Genomic DNA, 19,560 nt, shown 5'->3' with positions numbered 1-19,560 from the left:
CTTCTGCAGGGTGGCAACTTTTGTTCCCCATGGTCCTGTGTGTGGTGTATAGTAGTCACCGCTCCAAGCTCACTCCTGTGATGGAGTCTTGTGTTTAGTTTACTAATTTGTATTGAGATTGTAGTACACCACAAGAGTGGGCTTGGAGCCGTGACTACTTTACACCACACCCAGAGACCATGGGGAACAGAAGTAACCACCCTCCAGAAGGAAGGACAGTGTCAGCACCAATTCAGAGATGATTGGAGGATCTGCAGCTGAGTGATACATAAATAAGATACAGTTTTGTTAATAGTTAAGGTACTTGAATGCATTTTTAAGATTTAACTCCTGAGTTTAGTGTCGCTTTAACTTCCTGTCCTGTAGACATACCTCCCTCATTGGCAACCAAATCCATCTGGTCCCTCTTTTCTCCTCAGTTTTCCCCCTTTTTGGCCTTACGTACAGTTTTCTATAAATCTATTATTTAGCTATCAAAAGTGTTTTACTGCAATAAACCTTTTATCTAGCCTTTAAATAATCCCATTTGTTATTTTGAGCCAAAATAAAGGAAAAATAGTGATGAAAAAAAGCAATTTGAATGTGTCCTATTTTCCTATCTCCCAAAGATATACCTGTAGACCAGGGGTGGGCAACTCCAGCCCTCCAGCTGTTGTGGAACTACAGCTACAAGTCCCAAGACTTGGAGGTATTGCAAGACTCGGACAGCCAAGGACATGACTCCCAGAGGCAAAGGCATGTTGGAATTTGTAGTGAAAACACAGCTGGAGGGCCAGAGTTGCTTACCCCTGCTGTAGACACAAGAGGGATTGAAAGCAAATCTCTCTAAAGGTGGCCATACACTTTACAACCATCGCAAGACATTAGTCTTGCGATGGTTGTAAAGTAATTTAAAAAACGTACGATCTGCCTATCTTGGACAGGCAGATCGTACTTGCGATCATCGCAAGCCGCCCCCCTGAGGGGCAGGCTTCCGATGACCGCAATGCTGAACGGGCAGTGTGCACGTGCGCACACCGGCCCGTTCGGCATTTTCCTTCGAGCATCATTCAAACCAGCCGAAAATCGGCTAGTTTTCTAGCATGCTCCTTAGACAAAAGACGTGCGACCGTACAGTAGAAACGGTCGCACGTCTTCATTCACACTGCATGATCGCGGAATTTCCCGCGATTCTCGTGCAGTGTATGGGCACCTTCAAGCTGGCCATACACCTTACAATTATCTGATGGAAAAGGTGCAACAGATTCCTCCATCTATACTTAACTGTGTAGATGGATTAATCTCCACCTGGGCCAATCTGTTGCACTTTTTCCATCTGACCACAGAAAATCTGCAGATAATTGTAAGGTGTATGGGCACCTTAAAGCGAGGGAAAACCCATCACAGACAGTTTGCACCAAAAACAACGGCCCTACATTGAAAGATATTTCCTCTATATCTGTATTTTGCTGTTGGGTTGAAGCTTCCCCCTTTAAAGTTACAGTATATTTATATCTGCGATTTGTATTTTGCTGTAACAGCTTCATAAGGTCGCCATTAAAGAGGAACACATCATTTTAAAACCCACACGGGGGCCTCCTCGATTTCTTGAATTTATGGAATGCACTGCTGCGTGCCCTTAATGAGTTTCAAGATGGTATTTCACCATCATTACGATAGAGCGCGCACACACAAGACACTTGTAAATAAGGACAACTTTGTACACGATGGGAAAATAGCATCTAGAAAATACAGTCACCGCCAACTTTGCTTGCTGTGAATTTTATAACGGGCAATAAAGAAACAGAAATGACTAGAGATTGTGTCTTCCTTTTTGGTACGGATAGTCGTGGCACGTTACTAGTCTCATACTATATGCACCAAACATTAATAATGCACATTCCCAGCCCCCTGCTTTACAAAGTGCTCATTAATTGATGCTGCGAGAGCACCTTTCAAAACATACGGTCAGAATGAGTTGTCATACAATGCTGCCATTAATGGCTTGCTTCCCTTTTCCCAGAGCAGATGACAAAGCTTAAAGGCATAAAACCCAGCCCTAAAATCATGTGGAGGAAAAAAAAACAGCAGGTGGTTAAAATCCAGCCTGTGACATCACCCAGCCCCTCCTTCCTGCTATAAATCGGTACAGAAAGCCTGCTAAAATAGAGTGTCAACAATAACCAGCTGTCTCCGGTAAAATGCATTTGAAAGCATAAAATGACCTGCCTGCACCTCTGGAAATAAAACAGCCACAGGCTATGCCTTTATGGCCGTGTCCTCGGTTAGCACAGGTTTGCTACACTTATGGGGGAAAAAAAAGGAAGGTGTATAAAAATACCGTACAGGAACAAAACACAGGAAATGAAAGATATGCATCTTTAGAGGCCAAATGAACTTTCAGTTTAATCAGCTAAATACATTTCAGGTGCATCAAAAAATACGGTTTGTTGTCTTTGGAAAGCAACCACAGACTGAACAGAAAGCCTTTGCCCTGCCAGCATGCGGCAGAGAAGGACCCTTGGTCTCTGTGGGGAAGCAGTGATCTCTCTGCAGAGGTCCGACAGACCCCCTGCTTAGTCGGAGCCAGAACTCCCCGATTAGCAGAGAGCATGAGTTTTGCTGACTGCACAGCTATGGGTTTGACTAGCAGGTGTTGTGTCAGACCTCTGCAGAGAACACAAACAGACATTTCCCACCACACTCACCAGCCAGCCTGCGAAAACAAAATAAAAAAATACAGAGTCTATCTACTAAGGTTAAAAACAGAGGTTTTAGTTGCAAAGCTTTTGTAAAACATGTGAAAGCCGCACTGCCACATCAAGGCCCCTCTGCAGAGAAACCACTGCTTTCCAACAGAGAGTAAGGCCTAGTTCACATAGGCTTCAGCCTGTATAAGAGCTATTAGAACAGCGAGCTTTGACAGAGCATTTGCAGAGTTTTGGGCAATATTTGTTGAAGCTTTTAAAGCACCAATCATCTCCATTTTGGGAATGTTAAACAGATCTTAATGGGAGTGCTGACTGCCTCTTTAAACAAGCTGCAAGCTTGTTGAAAGCCTGTTGAATACTGCTAGCAGCTTGTTTAAAGTGACAGTCAGAACTCACACTAAGATCTGTGTTTAATATTTCCAAACTGGATCTGAAGGGTGCTTTATTCCTTTCGCTGCCAGAGCCGTTTATCTGTGCTTCATCAGCTTCTTTTGGGGGGTCCTAGGTGACATTAGGGGTCTTGGAGACCCCTGATGTCTCCATAAAGAGGACCTATCACATAGGGGGGTTCACGTGCGTGGCAAACTTTGCTAAGGGCCCATTCACACCAAGGCCGTGCATTGAAGGAGAACTATGAGATGAGTGATTTCCACTCACCTCATAGTTCTAGCCAACCTGTGACAATGAGACTGTCACAGGTCGGCTCAGTAGATCGGGAGGTGAGCGAACAGATACCGGCGTTCGCTCACCTCTCGATCCTGTCACGGCTCTCTGCCGTGACAGGAGAGGGGCTAGATTCCCCCCTCTCCGCTCCGCCAGCGCTGACTGGTGGAATGGACGGGGGAGGGTACAGCTGCCTCTGCCTCTAGATAGGCAGAGCCAGCTGTCACTCATGCAGTTGGGCGGATCTCAACATCGATGTCGGGATCCGCTCCGGCGTCTCAGTATACCGCGAGCTGTAGCTCGCGGTATACTGAGCTTAGGGTAACGGGAGGACGCTAGTTTGTGTCCTCCCGTTACCCTAAGGAGAACTATGGGGAAAAGCCCTGACCCCATAGTTCTCCTTTAATCGCATTGGTACCACACAACGCACCTACCGTGCATTACAGTGCGGCAGGTGCGTGGTGTTGCCATTCATTTGAATGGCACCCCAAACGCACCTCCCGGCTACAATGTCCTAGCCCGCACTGCAAGGCATGCTTCCGCATTGCCATGAGTTGCGGTATTGCAGTACCGTGCGTTGCAGCACGGGTGAGTGCATTGCAGCCAGGAGGTGTGTTTGGGGTGCCGGTCAAATGAATGCCAACACGGTAGTTTATAAAAAATGGAGCAGCTGTGCAACCAATCAGCGTCTCTCTTTTATTTTTAACTCTTAACTGAACAAACCGAAGTGAAAAGCTGATTGATTGCCATGGGCAAATGCTTCCTGCTGCTCCACTTTTGATAAATTGCCCTCATTTTGTTTTATTTCACCTGAAATTAATTAAGCTCATGTAAACAGCAGTTCAATTGGGCTTTAAAACATTTGCTCTTTTGTTGTTTACATTTCCTCAGACAACTAATCTGTATCCCTTCCAATCTGGAAATCTAGTGTGTTATGCCAGGTCCAGGAGGCAGTGTTAAGTGCCATCTCAGCGCATCACACTGTTTACTTTAACTTTATTTTGGAGTGTATAAACTGTACGCTCTATTTAGTTCCCTGTGCAGTAGCGCGGTACGCTGTGCTCTGACCTGCAGTGTCGTCCAAGGGGCAGCATGCAGAAATGCAGCATGTCTGCAAATGTTTGTAGTGCGCTGCATCGCACATTACACCAGCTTTGAATGGGGCACATAGAAAACAATTGTTTTCTATGTGTCCTATTAGTGACTGGTGTTGTTTAGTTGCTGAAAAATGCCAGTCACCACACATAGTATGAATGAGCCCTTAAGGTACGATTCAGCTCCAGTTTGGGAATGTTAAACATTTCTGAAGTCCGGGATAAGCAATATTGTCTAAATAGAAGGAGGAATATGTAGAAGAGCCATATGTATACTGTGAACGCAGTGAAAAAGAGGTAAAATTCCTTCATAGAACGTGAACATTGACTCTAACATTTGTTGTGTTCATTATTTTCAACCTTCAAAGGCAGTTAAACCTTTTCATAGATTTACAAGTGAAAGAGACAAACGAAATGTAAATAATCTTACCAATGCATGGAAATGTAATAAAAAACGTATTGCTATGTATAGCTTGTTATGCAAGTACAGTTTGATCTTATTATCCCATTGTTTACTCTCTGTAGAATGCTTGGTAGCCAGAGATCATGTGATCTGGGCCACATACGGTAGGTTGGGTACTGAGGAACTCATAGCAAGTGCTTTTTGCATACAATAGAAAGTGGTAATGCCCTACTAAATCATGAGACTTGTGAATTCGAATGATAGATGCACTTTAATATTCATGAGATGCTGCAAAATACATCCAGGTTAGTTCTCAGATGTCCACTCTCAAGCAGTCAATTCCATAAATGTAGCCAGCATGTCAAGTCGTACGTCTGCTACACTGCACTGTACCATATTTAGAAGGTCTTCTGAGACCTGGTTAGCATCATAAGTAATGATTGCAGGCTGCCAAAACAATGATAATATGCTGTACACTGCACAGTATTAGCCTATCATTCTCACTTCCATCAAGGCGATGCCAAGACTTTGAAGTTACTCGCATTCAAGTGAGATTAACTCCTTACATCCAGTTTCCCAGAATTCATTGCGGAATCTCAGGAGGCAGAGGGCTGCAGCTGGCCCTTATACACATACTCCAAAGCAGTAGCAATTATCCTCATGTCCTTTTCAATGCTTCGTGCCCAGTTCTCCACATCGCCAATCTCCTACAGGAAAAATAAAAACCCCATAGAATAAGGTTAGTCTGGATAGGACAGCTTTGCTTTAACTGAAACGAGTGCCATCATATAAACCATGTGTAATCATCTGTGTTTAAAGTTTAGTGCAAAATTATTATGAGGGATTTACATAGTGCCAGCAGATTGAGCAGTGCTTTATAAAATAAAGGGAGACATTGGGAATACAATACAATTCCGTACACAAGGATTAGGAGGGCCCTGCTCACAAGAGCTTACAAAAAAAAATGTATCACCAGTAGGATAGCCGGTATATTTACTGGGAATTGGATACTCACTAGTAGAGTAGCATTACATTGACACTTTTTAAAGGACAAAGCTTTAGGCTATGTTCACAAGATGAGTATCTATCTACTAACTGCATCTGTGAAAATAGAAGTATCATGTGGACTTTTTATCATCCTATATGACAAGAAGCGGCTCAAACTTGCACTGCACCTCAAATAACATTTCCATAGCGACATCATTGCTCCAAATACAAAGCTTTTCTGGTTATGTCCAGTAGGTGGAGGCTTTCCCCCCACAAAGAAAGACAACAGAAGGGAACCTTATATACAGATTTTTAAAGTTAAGTTTCTATTTCCACTTTTTTGTTACCTGTTGATATTTGTGTAATTTCTTTTGTTTGCTGTTATTGAATATGCTGTAATTCATTTTAATATTTTCTCTTGTGTTGGTTTGGGTTTTTTGATGTTCACTAACCTGTTTAAATAGCATATTTACCCTAACAACTGTTGTACTTCGTTTTGTTTTGAGTTTAGCCATATGTTAGTATGCACAGCAGCAGACATGTGTGCCAAACCAATCCCCCCCAATGCTGCATGTCTCCCTCACAGTGCTTCCATCTTCTCTCTGGTCTTCTACCAGGTTTCAAGTCTTTGGGTTACTTAATTGACAGGTGTAAATCCTGCACATGTCCACAGCAGTTACTTCATCTTTGCATGCCAAACATGTGCACTGAGGTGTGCATACGCCACTCAGTGTAGATGAAAAAGAACATTGCTGAATAGCAGCAAGAAGCTTTTATGGTAAGAGACTTACACAGTCACTTACACTTGCCTGTCTCTATTTGTTTGGTTTAATATAGGATTGCTCTATTTGTTTGGTTTAATATAGGATTGCTATGTAGCAACATGCAATGGGGACATGGGAAGTAACATCACACATGCGTGGCTTCACGTTCAGAAGCCATGAGCGAGAGGGGCTCCCGCATTCAGACCCGCTCTCCATCCTGATTATGGGGGCTACCTTTAACTGTGGTATATTTTTACCTCCTTTGATGGTGGTGGATTTGACTGGTGGAATTGTGGGGTTGGTTATATACAATTAGAGGATGTATTTATTGTTATTGGTTTACTGGCCATGTTCGTCACCTTCGGGGAACCTTCATGTCTCCGAAACATCTGTACATTTGTTTCCTTTATATGACATGCAAGTAAAGTAAAACTATATTTGATGATAGGCGTGCTGGTCATTTTCTGAAGGTGTGTTCCTGCTGAGAAGATTCACTCTCTGAATTTGTCCTGAAGACCACAGTTACTGGGACAGAATGATAGGAACCCCAAAATGTTTACTGATGTCACCAGAACAGGAATAGGGAGAGATGTTTTGGTGACAACTGTCTTATAGAGAATTGACCCTTAATCTGTGAGTGGTGAGCTTTTCTCTCACTCCCAGTGTTTCCAGTAAATCTCACCAACAAGACACCGGACATAAAAAAGGTGAAAAGTTGAAAAATGGCCTGGCCAGGAAGGGGGTCTAAACACCTGGTCTTGAAGTGGTTAAAGAAGAACTGAAGCCAAAACATTTTAGTTTTGAATAGAGTAAGGGTGGGTTATAACCCATTAGCTTTTTTTGTCACCTGTGTCCCATTGGGGGGGATTTCCTTTTACTTCCTGTCTGATGGCCACAAAAGGAAGTGAGAGAAAATCCCTCCAAAGTGAGGAAAATCTCTGGACCACAAATAGAGTTCCCATTGGAAGTTTGCCTATCTATTCCTGTTCTGGTTCTTTTACTTTCAGAATTTACAATCACCAGGACAATTCAAGAGAGTGAATCCCTAATGGGGATACGGACAGCAATAAAAATATTCCATACGTTATCCAAAACAAAAAAAAGGTCTAGCTTTAGATATACTTTAAATCAAACAGAAAGTTGATTGTAGTTTGAAAATATTAAGTGTATGCCATTTTCATTTTACCTTCTACTTCTTTTACTTGCCATTAAAAAAAAGTATCTTATAAGAAAAAAAATACACACGCACTAGAAAACCCAACAATTGCACTGTATCCATGTTTATTTCCACTACGAATACAAACACATTCTAGTGTCTCTTAACAGCAGGGGTTCATAATCTATATGGGTTTCATCAATTAGTAGCCGTGTTAGATATATCCTCACACATTTACATTCTAAAGTCTAGCAAGAGGAACATCACCGTTTACAATTACTTTTAAAATAGAATTTCCAAGAAAATTGCAGATATGTGTATTGTTACAGAGCAGCTCCTGGGCTTTGACACCACCTGGGGAGAACAAGAGGTACTGCATTACCACTATAGTAATGTAAAGTGGCTGTTGATGGAACTTTAATCTGCTAAGAATTACAGCAGAACTGAGTTTTTTGGTGTTATCTACTATTCTACTACTTACAGCTATTTATACCACCCCACCTTGCAACACCAGACGATGTCAAAACGCAGGAAAGAGGGCACACCATCCTCGCAGAGAGGTACCCCGTCTTTACAACACTTTTTCACCTCGATACGGAACAGGACCCACGGTCGAGACCCATCCAACATGGCGTCAGACCCTTGCCTTCCAGGCTCACCAATGTTCGCTCTCTACCGCACCCAGCGAGACCCCATATCTATGATTCAGATTCTACGGATGCCGATCAGTACCCATCCCGCAAGCAGCCGACTGATGTCCCACAGGAATTCTGGGCTCTTTTGAAATACCTTCCTACAAAGGAGGATTTTGCGGTCCTGGTCACTAGAGTGGAAGCGGCGCTCCAACGAGACCTGCGTAAGGTACGACAGGAGGTCCAAGCGGTCTCCACAGAGGTTGCCTCAGTGTCCAGCACATGTGCCACCATCGACGCCCGTGTTCGTATCCTGGAGCAAAAGCAGCCAGGGCCTTCCCCACATCTTGCGTCTCTCCAACTGCGTATGGAGGACTTGGAAGATCGCAAGAGACGCCAGAATGTGCGGATTCGGGGCCTTCCAGAGGCGACCACTCCTTCAGACCTTCGCTCCACTGTGCAAGCGGTCCGACACCATCCTACTAGACAGAGTGCACCGCACTCTCGGCCCTCCCTCTACACGTTTCCCGCCCAAGAGAGGTCGTATGCCGACTCCAATATTACTCCATGAAGGAGGACATTTTACGCCAGGCCTGGCTAAAGAAACCTGTAGAATTTGACAGGCTGCAAATCCTGCCGGACCTTTCTCGTAACACTTTGAGACGACAGGCCCTGCTGCGCCCTCTCCTTTCGGTGATCCTACAGGCCGGCGCCTCCTACAGATAGGGATACCCCATCCGCCTGCATGTGCGCAAGGATGGCTCCTCGTTCATGGTTCACTCTCTCGATGACGTGCCTGCCCTCTGTGAGCTGCTCCAAGTACCTCCGGTACATCTCCCGGGCTGGCTAGCCTACATTCTGGATGAAACCCTGGCGACCCCGAAGCACCGTCGGACCCGCCGTGTGTCCTCTACTGTTCCGCCCGACCGACGCCCCATGGATTCCCCGGGGTCCGCAGAGCCCTGAGACGGATGTGGCTCTCCCTCCTTCCCGGCTCAGCCAGTCTCTACCCAAAACTGTGAGTGGCTCAGCTTAGCTCGGTTATGGGATTGGCAGACAGCTAGCTTACCTTTTCCGAGACCTATGCATGATGTTCTGGACGCTACGGTTGACCCGCCACAGTCGAACCCCTGGCCTCTACTCTACACCCTGGCTATATAGGGGAGGCTTTTATGGACCCCCCAGAGCGGATGGGACTCCAATCGAGGGCTTCACGACGGCCAGTCCGTATCCTTCTACCGCTGGTGCCCCCTGGATTTACTCCGAGTCTTAGCGCAATTCTGTCAGCCTGCTTGGTAGCTCGACTGCGGATAGACAAGACTCGGGCTTGCATAGACTCACCAATCTGCACTGTTTATCTGAACAGAGTGTTGGGGCTCCGGCACTCTGGGTTGATGTCGAGCTAATTGCTCGGAGCGGTATTCCCTCGTTTTTTCTTTTTCTATAGATGATTTAATTGTTTGTTCTTGACTTCCTTATGTTACTGGAGGCCCACCGCCGCGGTGCAAGATACCGTGTCATGGGGGATGGGACGGCGTGGGTACGCAGCCCTGGGAGTCGGGTTCATACTCCATGTCTGATACTGGTGTGATTCAGTGGACCTCTGAGACTGCCTTCCCCTACCGCCCACTCCCATTGACTTTGTGGCCTTGTTCCACCCCCCGCTCCCCGGTGCTGGCCCCTCCCCCCAACTGTTTGGGATAGGTTGTATATTTCCGGATTATTTACGCATACTGTTCCCTATGCATTTATTGACCCACGGAGCTATGCTCCGCCTTGCTCAGATTTGTTCCCCCACTACTGGAGGTATCCGCGCGGGAGGAGGGTCGCCTGCTACTGGTGAAAGGCCTGATAGGAGACCGGAAGGTAACTCTGGTGAACATCTATGCCCCTAACCAGGGCCAAGTAGCCTTTCTGGAACGGGTCTTGTTGCAAGTGGATGACTTCTGTGACGGCATATTGGTAGCTGGGGGCGACTTTAATTTGCACCTAGATCCGGAGACAGATTCCACTAATCCGACTTCTCACTTGCCCTTTGCTGCGCTACGACGCCTCAAAAAGTGTTTATATGCCCACCAGCTGTCAGATGTTTGGCGCATACACCACCCTAACACTAGGGATTATTCCTTTCATTCCCCGGTCCATGACTCCTACACACGTATTGACCTTTTCCTGGTACATCACAGCAACCTGCCATCGATTTCGTACACGGAGATCGGCAACATCACATATTCCGACCACACCCGATTATGCTCACACTGGAGCTTGGCCCTCAAGAGCCACGTTGTTGGCAATGGCGACTGAATGAGACGCTCATACAGGACCCGGGGCTTGCCCCAGAGATCGAACGCGACTTGCGCACCTATTTTGAACTGAACTCTACACCGAACGGTTCGCCCTACACCATATGGGAGGCTCACAAAACCTACATGAAGGGGCACCCTGATTAGAATGGGCGCCCGACGCAAGAAACAATGGCTAGGACAGCAATCTACACTCTTAACACAGAATCATACGCTTGAACTATTGCACAAACGGCGTCAGGACCCAACCCTACTATCTCAGTTACGCACTCTACGTGACTCACTGCGGTCTCTATATTTGGACAGAGCCAAAGCTACTCTATCCAAATGTCGCCAGCACTTCTATGAGTACAGTAACCAGTGTAGCCGCTCCCTTGCACAGGCACCTCGTCAACAACGCTCCCGTACCTACGTCCCGGCGATCAAATCCTCCTCCGGAAGGCTATGTCACCTGTCGGATGACATCCTTTTTCGGGATTATTACTCGTCCCTCTATAATCTCCCTTGCCCACAGACTGCGCAGTCCCTGACGAAGCGACAACGACGCATCCGTGCCTACCTGGAGGCATCCACCATGCCCAGTCTCTCCCCCGATGTACGCACCTCTCTGGAGACCCCGATCTCAGCCACGGAGCTAGAGTCCGCCATAAAACTATCCAACACCGGAAAGGCTCCGGGTCCGGATGGCTTCCCACTCCTGTACTATAAAACTTTCCCCCTGCTGTTGTCCGCTCCGTTATTAGCGGCCTGGAACTCGGTGCGGGAGGGATGCCCCCTTCCGAGACATGCTTTGTCGGCCCATGTAGTTGTGATCCCCAAACCCGATAAAGACCCAATGGTGTGCCCCAGTTACCGCCCGATCTCCCTCCTGAATGTCGACTCTAAATTTAGAGTTGGGCCCGGGCATGCTCTCATGGATTCTAGCTTTATATTCCCACCCGACGGCCAGGGCATGCGTCAACGGTGCACTATCAACTGCGTTCACAATTTCCAACGGTACTAGACAGGGCTGCCCATTCTCACCTCTCATTTTTATTTCGACCCTTGAACCCCTGCTCTTGAACCCCTGCTCCGCACCATTCGAGCTCACCCAGACATCCAAGGCATTACCATGGGTAAACACATACACAAGATAGCAGCATACGCGGACGATCTCTTGTTTATCCTCTCGGTCCCGGACATGACTATACCTTACCTGTTGTCTGTCTTGCAGCGGTACAGCGAGTTGTCGAACTACCATATCAACACTCAGAAGCTCTGAACCCGACTTTAAAGGAACTTTCCCCATCAATGGTCTTCAACATCACTCAAATATTTGGGTATATTGCTCCCTTGAAAGCTGACGGACACCTACAATCTTAACTTCCCCCCATTGTTACAAAAGGTTAAATCAGACCTTCAGGGATGGTCCCGCTCTACGTTTACCTGGACAGGGCGCTGTAATGTCATCAAGCAAAACATCCTCCCACGCTTACTTTATCCTTTTCAGGCCCTTCCGGTCGCAATTCCACGTTCCTTCTTTATAGGCTGCATTAAGAAACTTTTTATGGGCCGGTAAGGTCCTTAGGCTCCGGCTGTCGATCTTGCGACGCCCCAAGACAGCGGGAGGTCTCGCACTCCCCGCCTTCCATATCTATTACGTAGCCTCTCAGCTGGCCCGAGTGATTGATTGGTGCCGCCATGGCGACACAAAGCCCTGGATAGAGTTGGAACAATCAATGACCAGTATCCCTCTACCAGTCCTACTGTGGTATAAGGGGCCATTACCCAGAGCAACTAGAGCACACCCGACAATAGGGCCTACTTGGCGGGTGGCCCGATGGGCGTTCGAGGGGAAGTAATTGTCCCCGGCTCCCTCACCTATGCAGCCGATCGTTGGTAACCCGCATTTTCCCCCGGGTATGGAGGATGGCCTGTTTCGCCGTCTTCTTGCCAGGGGCAAGTTTCACGTGCTACATTTTCTTAAAGGTCTTTTATGGCAATCCCTAGGGGACTTCTCCTCGGACCCTGACTTAGAGAATCTTGGAATCTGGCGACACCTCCAGCTGTCACACTTTCTCTCCTTGCTTCCTACACCTTCTTCACACGCATGGAACCTTTCAATCTTTGAACAAACATGCTCTGCCATAGGTCCCATGGCTAAAACACTTTCCCTTTGTTACCAGTTAGCACTAACCACAGATCTAGAGCTCCCGTTACACTTTTTTGAACGCTGGGAACAAGAATTGGAGATTCAATTCTCGCAGGAAGAACAAACTCGAATGCTGCCATACTCCCTGAGGTCATCCATTTGGAACAAATACCAAGAACTAGGCTACAAAATCCTAACGCGGTGGTACAGAACCCCTCATAGACTTCATCAGATGTTCCGAATTGCCAGACACGTGCTGGCGCTCTGGCTCCTTCCCTGCAGATATGAGGTCATACTGGATAGAATACACCACCTACACATACCTATTCTCTATGGTTGTAATGATCGAGTTTGCCACACTTGATATCTGTGACCATATTATTGATGGACTCTGTTTGTATGGGATGTTCTCTAAGAACAAATAAATAATTTAACCCCTTCGTGACTGACGACGTACAGTGTACGTCGCCAGCATCAGGGCTGTTTAAACAGACTCCCGGCGACTTTTGCCACCGGGAGTCTGTTTAAACTTGTAGAGCCGACTGTCGGCTTTACAACAGAAGCGATTCTGGCGACTTACCTGTCGCCAGATCGCTTCTGTGTCCCGAAGAAGGGGCCCCCCCGCCGCCGTGCTTCCCGGGCTCCGTTGCCCCTCCTACGGGCCCGGGACCGGCGTCCTTGGTGTCCGCAGGGAGCTGGGGAGGAGGTCGACGAACTTCCGTTCATCGATCCCCTCCCCGTTCTATGGGACCGGGAGCGATGCAGATTGCATCACTTCTGGTCCCTGGGCTGTCAGTTCTGGGCTCCTGCAGCCCAGCTATAAGCTATTGATGTGCGATCTGCACTTCAATAGCTTATTTCCAGTGTAAAGGTGACACTGGGGGTCTTTTGGACCCCCAGCATCATTTTAAAGAGTACCTGTCACCACCATCTGCTATCACATGGGGGGACAGGTACTCGGGACACAGAAGCGATCTGGCGTATTTTGTTGTGTTTTAGGGCATTTAATTCAATTTATCACTAAATTTTGGGGTTTAATAAGGAGTTGCGCTAATATTGCGCAACATAAACATTTGCAACTACCACCATTATATTGTATAGGGTCTTGGCATTCAGAAAATATATAATGTGTGGGGGTTTTAAGTAATTTTCAGGCCTAAAATGTGGAATATAACATGGGTGCAATAAATGAAAAAAAGGCCTCAGTACATTCAAGTACCTTACAAGTCCTTCCTTCTGGAAGGTGTCTACATTTGTTCTCCATGGTCCCTGTGTGTGTTGTAAAGTAGTCACCACTTAAAGCTGACTCCCATGATGGACTACAATCTCAATACAAATTAGTAAACCAAATGTACTGATGCACTACAATCTCACATCAGTTTAAACATGTGTCATCGATAAAAGAATAAAAATAAAACTGATGCAGAACCATTAAAGTCCTTTATACTACAAGGATTATGTAAATGCCCCATCACTGGAGTGAGAACTCGCCTTCAGAGCCTGATTGAAGCTCTCCACCAGACCGATCCACTGTGTTGTCTGCTTTGCAAACTGTGCAGCCTGTATCTGCAGGGTCTTCACTTCGTGGTCCAGCTTTCTTTGATTAACGTACGCCTGTGCCACCCTAAAATAAGTTATGACACATAAAAGAAAAAGGTGGAACATAAATATGCTATTCTTTAGAGAAGAAGTACACCCTTACACACACAGTTTAATAATGAGTCAGGTATCTGCATAGAAAAACACACAACAGCCTCTAACATCTCTGGGAATACAAGAGCTCCCTCTGCTGGATTTCTCTCCCCCTGCACCCATCACACTCAAAGTTTTATCGTTGGGCAGTACAAGGGAATCCGGCAAACCCTGCTGAATTCTACACAAAGGCCTACTACTGAATGAAACAGTAATGTACAGAACATAGAGCAAGGAGACATCTGTGTACTGGAGCCCTGGATATGTCTACCCTGCAGCTGGACAAATTCTGGGAGCCACAGAGGCAATGTTTCTATTAAAAGCTGGCACCTAACTTTTGAGGTTCAGGGTGGGGGGTGGGGGAGTTAAATGAATGTATGAGTGGAATGAAATTGATAAATTAGGAAATTATATAATACTCAAGATAATTTTTTATAGGATATGTTCTAAATAACGCTTATTAAATTAAGACATTAGAATGAGCATATGTATTTATCCATTACGATTTTTTGTGTGTATATTATGTATATGATATGTGATAATTTATAGAGCTGAAAATTAATAAAGAGATTTTAAACAAACAAAAAAAAACACTTTTGAGGTTCTCTAGTTGCTGTCAATGGAGCTGGCTCCTAAAAATCCTGTTGGCTCCTGGATTGGACAAACTGGCTCTTGAATTCTATATGAATCTGTCCACCCCTGATCAATCCTGCATTTAGTATTTCAATAATCCACACTGAAATTAAAGTATGTGGCTATATTACTTATATGGCCACTGAATTAAGCTTTTTAATGTCACTGTTTCTATGTATACTGTAAAACGCAACAGAATATATATGATGTAATATAAATATAGGAAATACATTTCTCTGAACAAAATATAAAAATATTACCTGAGTGTTAACATCATGCTACACCCTATGCAGCTCATTCCATGAATAAGCTCAGCTATTCAATTAAATCAGTTTCATCTGTTTTGCCATAATCTCCTTCCTGTTAGGCCTCACCCACTGGAAGGCTCTGCAGAAGACTGCGACATCAGGAAAATATGGTCATTCCATTTACTGAATTAGAGGGTGTAGCTACTGGATGTGCAAAGCCTTCCTCTAATGAAAGCATTGTTTTTCAACACCATTGCTATACAGTGGAGCCAAGAAGTTACATTGTATACATTATGAAGAGCTATGAAATTTTTTTAAATGGTGTAATATAAAACCATTAACTTCTTACAGCATTTGATATATTTAAAGTGATATTAAAGCATCCTTTTCTTTTTAAACGTGTCCTACAAGGAGATCCACCTTTGCTGGAGGCTGTTGCTGTTTTTCTTTAAGAGTTGTTAATTCCTCGTTTTCTAGTGGGTCCCCGCAGGAATCTTCCCCCCGCCCACTGTACGGGTGCCACCATCGTTCTAATGGAGGCACCCGTGCCCGCAGTGGTTGTGTGCGTCAGCTTCAGATTTGAAGCCGACATCTTTTTTCTTCATAATACTAGGCGAGGCTCTGCCTCCCCTGACCTCACATCACTGATGGGTATGTATGTTTGTTTGTAGCAACCTGTATGTATGTTTTGCTTTATCTTGCTTTCCTGTAACTAAGTTTGGCGCACATAGCATTTTTGCCAAGTAAAGTACTTTAAATGCTTCCTAGTCAGTTTCCTTGAGCTGCAAGAACAGACAACAAAATAGAAATTTAAAGGAGAACTATGAGGTGAGTGGTTTTCACTCACCTCATAGTTCTAGCCGATCTGTGACAATGAGACTGTCACAGGTTGGCTCAGTAGATAGGGAGGTGAGCGAACACATACCGGCGTTCGCTCACCTCTCGATCCTGTCACGGCTCTCTGCCGTGACAGGGGAGGGGCTGGATTCCCCCCTCCGATCCGCCAGCGCTGACTGGCGGAACGGACGGGGAGGGGGCGGGTACAGCTGGCTCCACCTCTAGATAGGTAGAGCCAGCTGTCAGTCACGCAGCTGGGCGGAACCCGGGACAATTGTCGGTATCCGATTCAGCTGCGGTGTCTCAGTATACCGCGAGCAGCAGCTCGCGGTATACTGCGGCGTCTCAGTATACCGCGAGCTACAGCTCGCGGTATACTGAGCCTAGTGTGACGGGAGGATGCTAGTTTGTGTCCTCCCGTTACCCTAAGGAGAACTATAGGGAAAAGCCTTAACCCCATAGTTCTCCTTTAAGTTTTTCCAAGCATTACATTTGGGCTCGTCCTTGAGATTACCTTTACATCTTTGGGATTTGTAGTCCAAGCAAAACACATGGTCACCACTACCTCCCCACCAACCCAAAGAACAAGTAGAAACTACAAATGGTTCCGTTGTTTGAAGGTGGCCTGCAAAATAAGGTGCAGGCCTTTAAGTGGAAGTAAAGTATCTTTAATAATTGCCCACAGGAAGGTTTTTTTGTTCAAGTCTCTTCTGCCAAAAACGCTCCTACCTGCCTGTCAGCAAATTATTTTTTTTTGGTGCACATTATGTATGCGTAATCGGGGCAGAGACCCCCTCATGGCGAGATGAAGTAACTCCCATGTGCATGCGCAGGAGTTACATCATGTGGACCTATCACGACACTGAACCCGGAAGATGACCAAGAGAAGATGGCACTGGAGGGGATCCTTGCAAAGTAAGTCACCATAATGTATTAAATATGCTGTGACATATGCCGTCACATTATGACAAACATTTCATGTTTTTATTTGAGCACTTCAATGTAAAATACTTGCAAGTCGGTCTCGAAGCAGGTCAAATGTTAAAAGGAGGTTAACTGCAGGTTATGTGCACTCGTCACTAAATCAGAAGTGTCTTAAACTGATGTCAAACTGATCATACTGACACAAGCCTGACATCAGTGTACATATATTTCTAGAGCATCATTGTAATTGCAGAAAACAAAAACTTTTCTATGTGTCATGTTCACACTACAACACTGTGTTTAAACATTTTTCATGCACATAAAAAGCATATAAAACAAATCTAAAATGCAAATAAATGCAACACAAATGAAAAAAAAATAATTTACAACTTTTGGGCCACAACAGGAATCAGAATGATGTCAGAGGAAATACACCTTTAAAAACTGATACAAAAAAGAAGATAAATGCATGAAAACACGCATAAAACTAGCGATGTACTGAAAGTGCCATCTTTCGGCCAAAATTGCGGTGCATCCTTAGTTTCTCTCCTCCCTGCTGTGCACTGCTCTGTATCCCCTCTGACACAGAGCAGCGTCCAGCGCGGAAGAGAGAAACTGTCAGGAGCTGAGCAGGGCGGGGAGGAGAGAGCTGTGAGCGTGTCAAAGGAGCCCTCCTCCCCCGCACCATCCAGCTCGGCCTCCTATAACAGACCAAGACAGCGGTGTGTGGGCAGGGACAGCTACCAGAGGAGGCTAAGCCAATGGGGAGGGGGAGGAGTCAGTTGTGAAATGAGACCGAGCTCTCCTCCCCACACCGCCTGCTGCTCAGCCTCCTGTGAGAGCCGATCCAGGATGGAGAGCGGTATACTAACATTCAGTGATCGCTGAATGTTTGTAAGTAACTGGACATAGCATGAGTTACTATGTAGCAGTTATGAATGAATAGGAAGCGATCTACATCACTTCCTATTCATTCATGATTGTGGACATGATAACTCATATTATATCCACAATTTATGAATGAACAGGAACATAGTATAGAGGCTTCCTGTTCATCAAGTGCTGGGGCTGCAAAAAAAGAGATTGAGGACTCTGTGTCCTCAATAACTTTTTCTATTGTAAAAAGTATCAGGGGTCTGTTTAGACCCCTGATATTTCACCAAATCCCCCAGCAGTAAAGTTAAAAAAAACAAACATATTTAATAAAAATAAAGCAAAATGTAAAAGTTTAGAAAAAAAGAAATAAAATATTTAAAACATTTTTTTTTTTTAAAGTTTTGAAAAAAAAATAATTCAGTCTCGTCCTGACATTTTATTTATTCCTGGTTTCAAAAATTCAGTTTGGTGCACCTCTAATAAAAACACATGCCAATGCATATGAGCACATTTAGGGGGTGATTTACTAACCTAAAACGCACGCACGCACCAGGTGTGTGTGATTTTCACACAGCAAAACGTATTTAATCAACCAAAAAGTCTCTAAAAGCATATTTCCACTAATGCCATATATGGAAAAATCATGCACATGATGCATATATAATGCTGCTTCACAGTTTAGAGAAAAATGGTTAGCTCATGCATTTACATTCCTGCATTCATCAACGCAAGCAACACAACATAGAGCTAATTTACACAACATCACCTTGCAATTCATGCACAACACACCTGCTGGGTGTGCACACACTACAAAGGTGTCTAGATTCCACCAATTGATCATGCTGGGAGGGAACACACTACAGAGGTGTATACTTGTTCGTGGCGTGTTTATAAGGTTAGTAAATCAACCCCATAAAGTCAGGTCAAAGCAGATGCATCTTTAAACCGATTTTATCAGCATTCTAGCTGCGGTCTCACCAGGAGTGCTTTTTTGAGCTGTGAACTGAGACTTTTTTGGGAAGCAGCAATAACAGCTTAGTACTAGCCTATGAACAATGCTTGCTGCTTATGCTGCCCATGGAGAATCACATTCCCAAACATAGCCTCAGTGCCGACATCTTTGAAGTTTATGTTAGGAGCTCCTGACAGAGCCTGGTGACAGAGTGGCTGCGGGGTAACAGCAGCAGGAAGCTGAGAAAAAGAACAATCCAAAACACTCTGAAGAGAGAAAGCAATAGTAAGTGCAAGCATTTTGCAATGGAATGCTCAAATAGAAATAAAGAGTGGTGACAGGGCCTCTTTATAGAAAAAAAAGGAGGGCCAATGGGAGTCACGCCATGGAAAGGCAAGTTTTAGGCTGTAAAAAGCTTTATGGCTCCATGTAACCCCCCACAACTGAGCTCTGCATTAGATAGGAGGGTAAATATTTTAGCACGTGGACTGTGTGGTGCTTTGTAATAAAGGTATAGGGAACTTAATATATGAAGTGCCATGTTTAAAAACTACCTTTATATATATATATATATA

The 19,560-nt window shown here is 45.1% G+C and overlaps 1 protein-coding gene across 1 annotated transcript in view; it reads right to left on the bottom strand.

The window, feature by feature from the left end:
* Window positions 1-5,106: 5,106 nt before the first annotated feature.
* The window catches only part of BLOC1S1 (biogenesis of lysosomal organelles complex 1 subunit 1), a 25,553-nt gene continuing 11,099 nt past the window's right edge, over window positions 5,107-19,560 (bottom strand). The window contains exons 3-4 of the mRNA XM_018567982.1: window positions 14,315-14,447; window positions 5,107-5,557 (exon numbers count right to left, since the gene is read on the bottom strand). Of these exons, the coding sequence (XP_018423484.1) occupies window positions 5,447-5,557; window positions 14,315-14,447 (244 nt within the window). The 3' untranslated portion in view covers window positions 5,107-5,446. The remainder of the gene's footprint in view (window positions 5,558-14,314; window positions 14,448-19,560) is intronic.

Source organism: Nanorana parkeri, unplaced genomic scaffold (assembly GCF_000935625.1).
Source record: "Nanorana parkeri isolate BGI_ZX_2015 unplaced genomic scaffold, ASM93562v1 scaffold1125, whole genome shotgun sequence".
Classification (NCBI taxonomy): domain Eukaryota; kingdom Metazoa; phylum Chordata; class Amphibia; order Anura; family Dicroglossidae; genus Nanorana; species Nanorana parkeri.
This window is presented reverse-complemented; position numbering and strand designations above follow the sequence as displayed.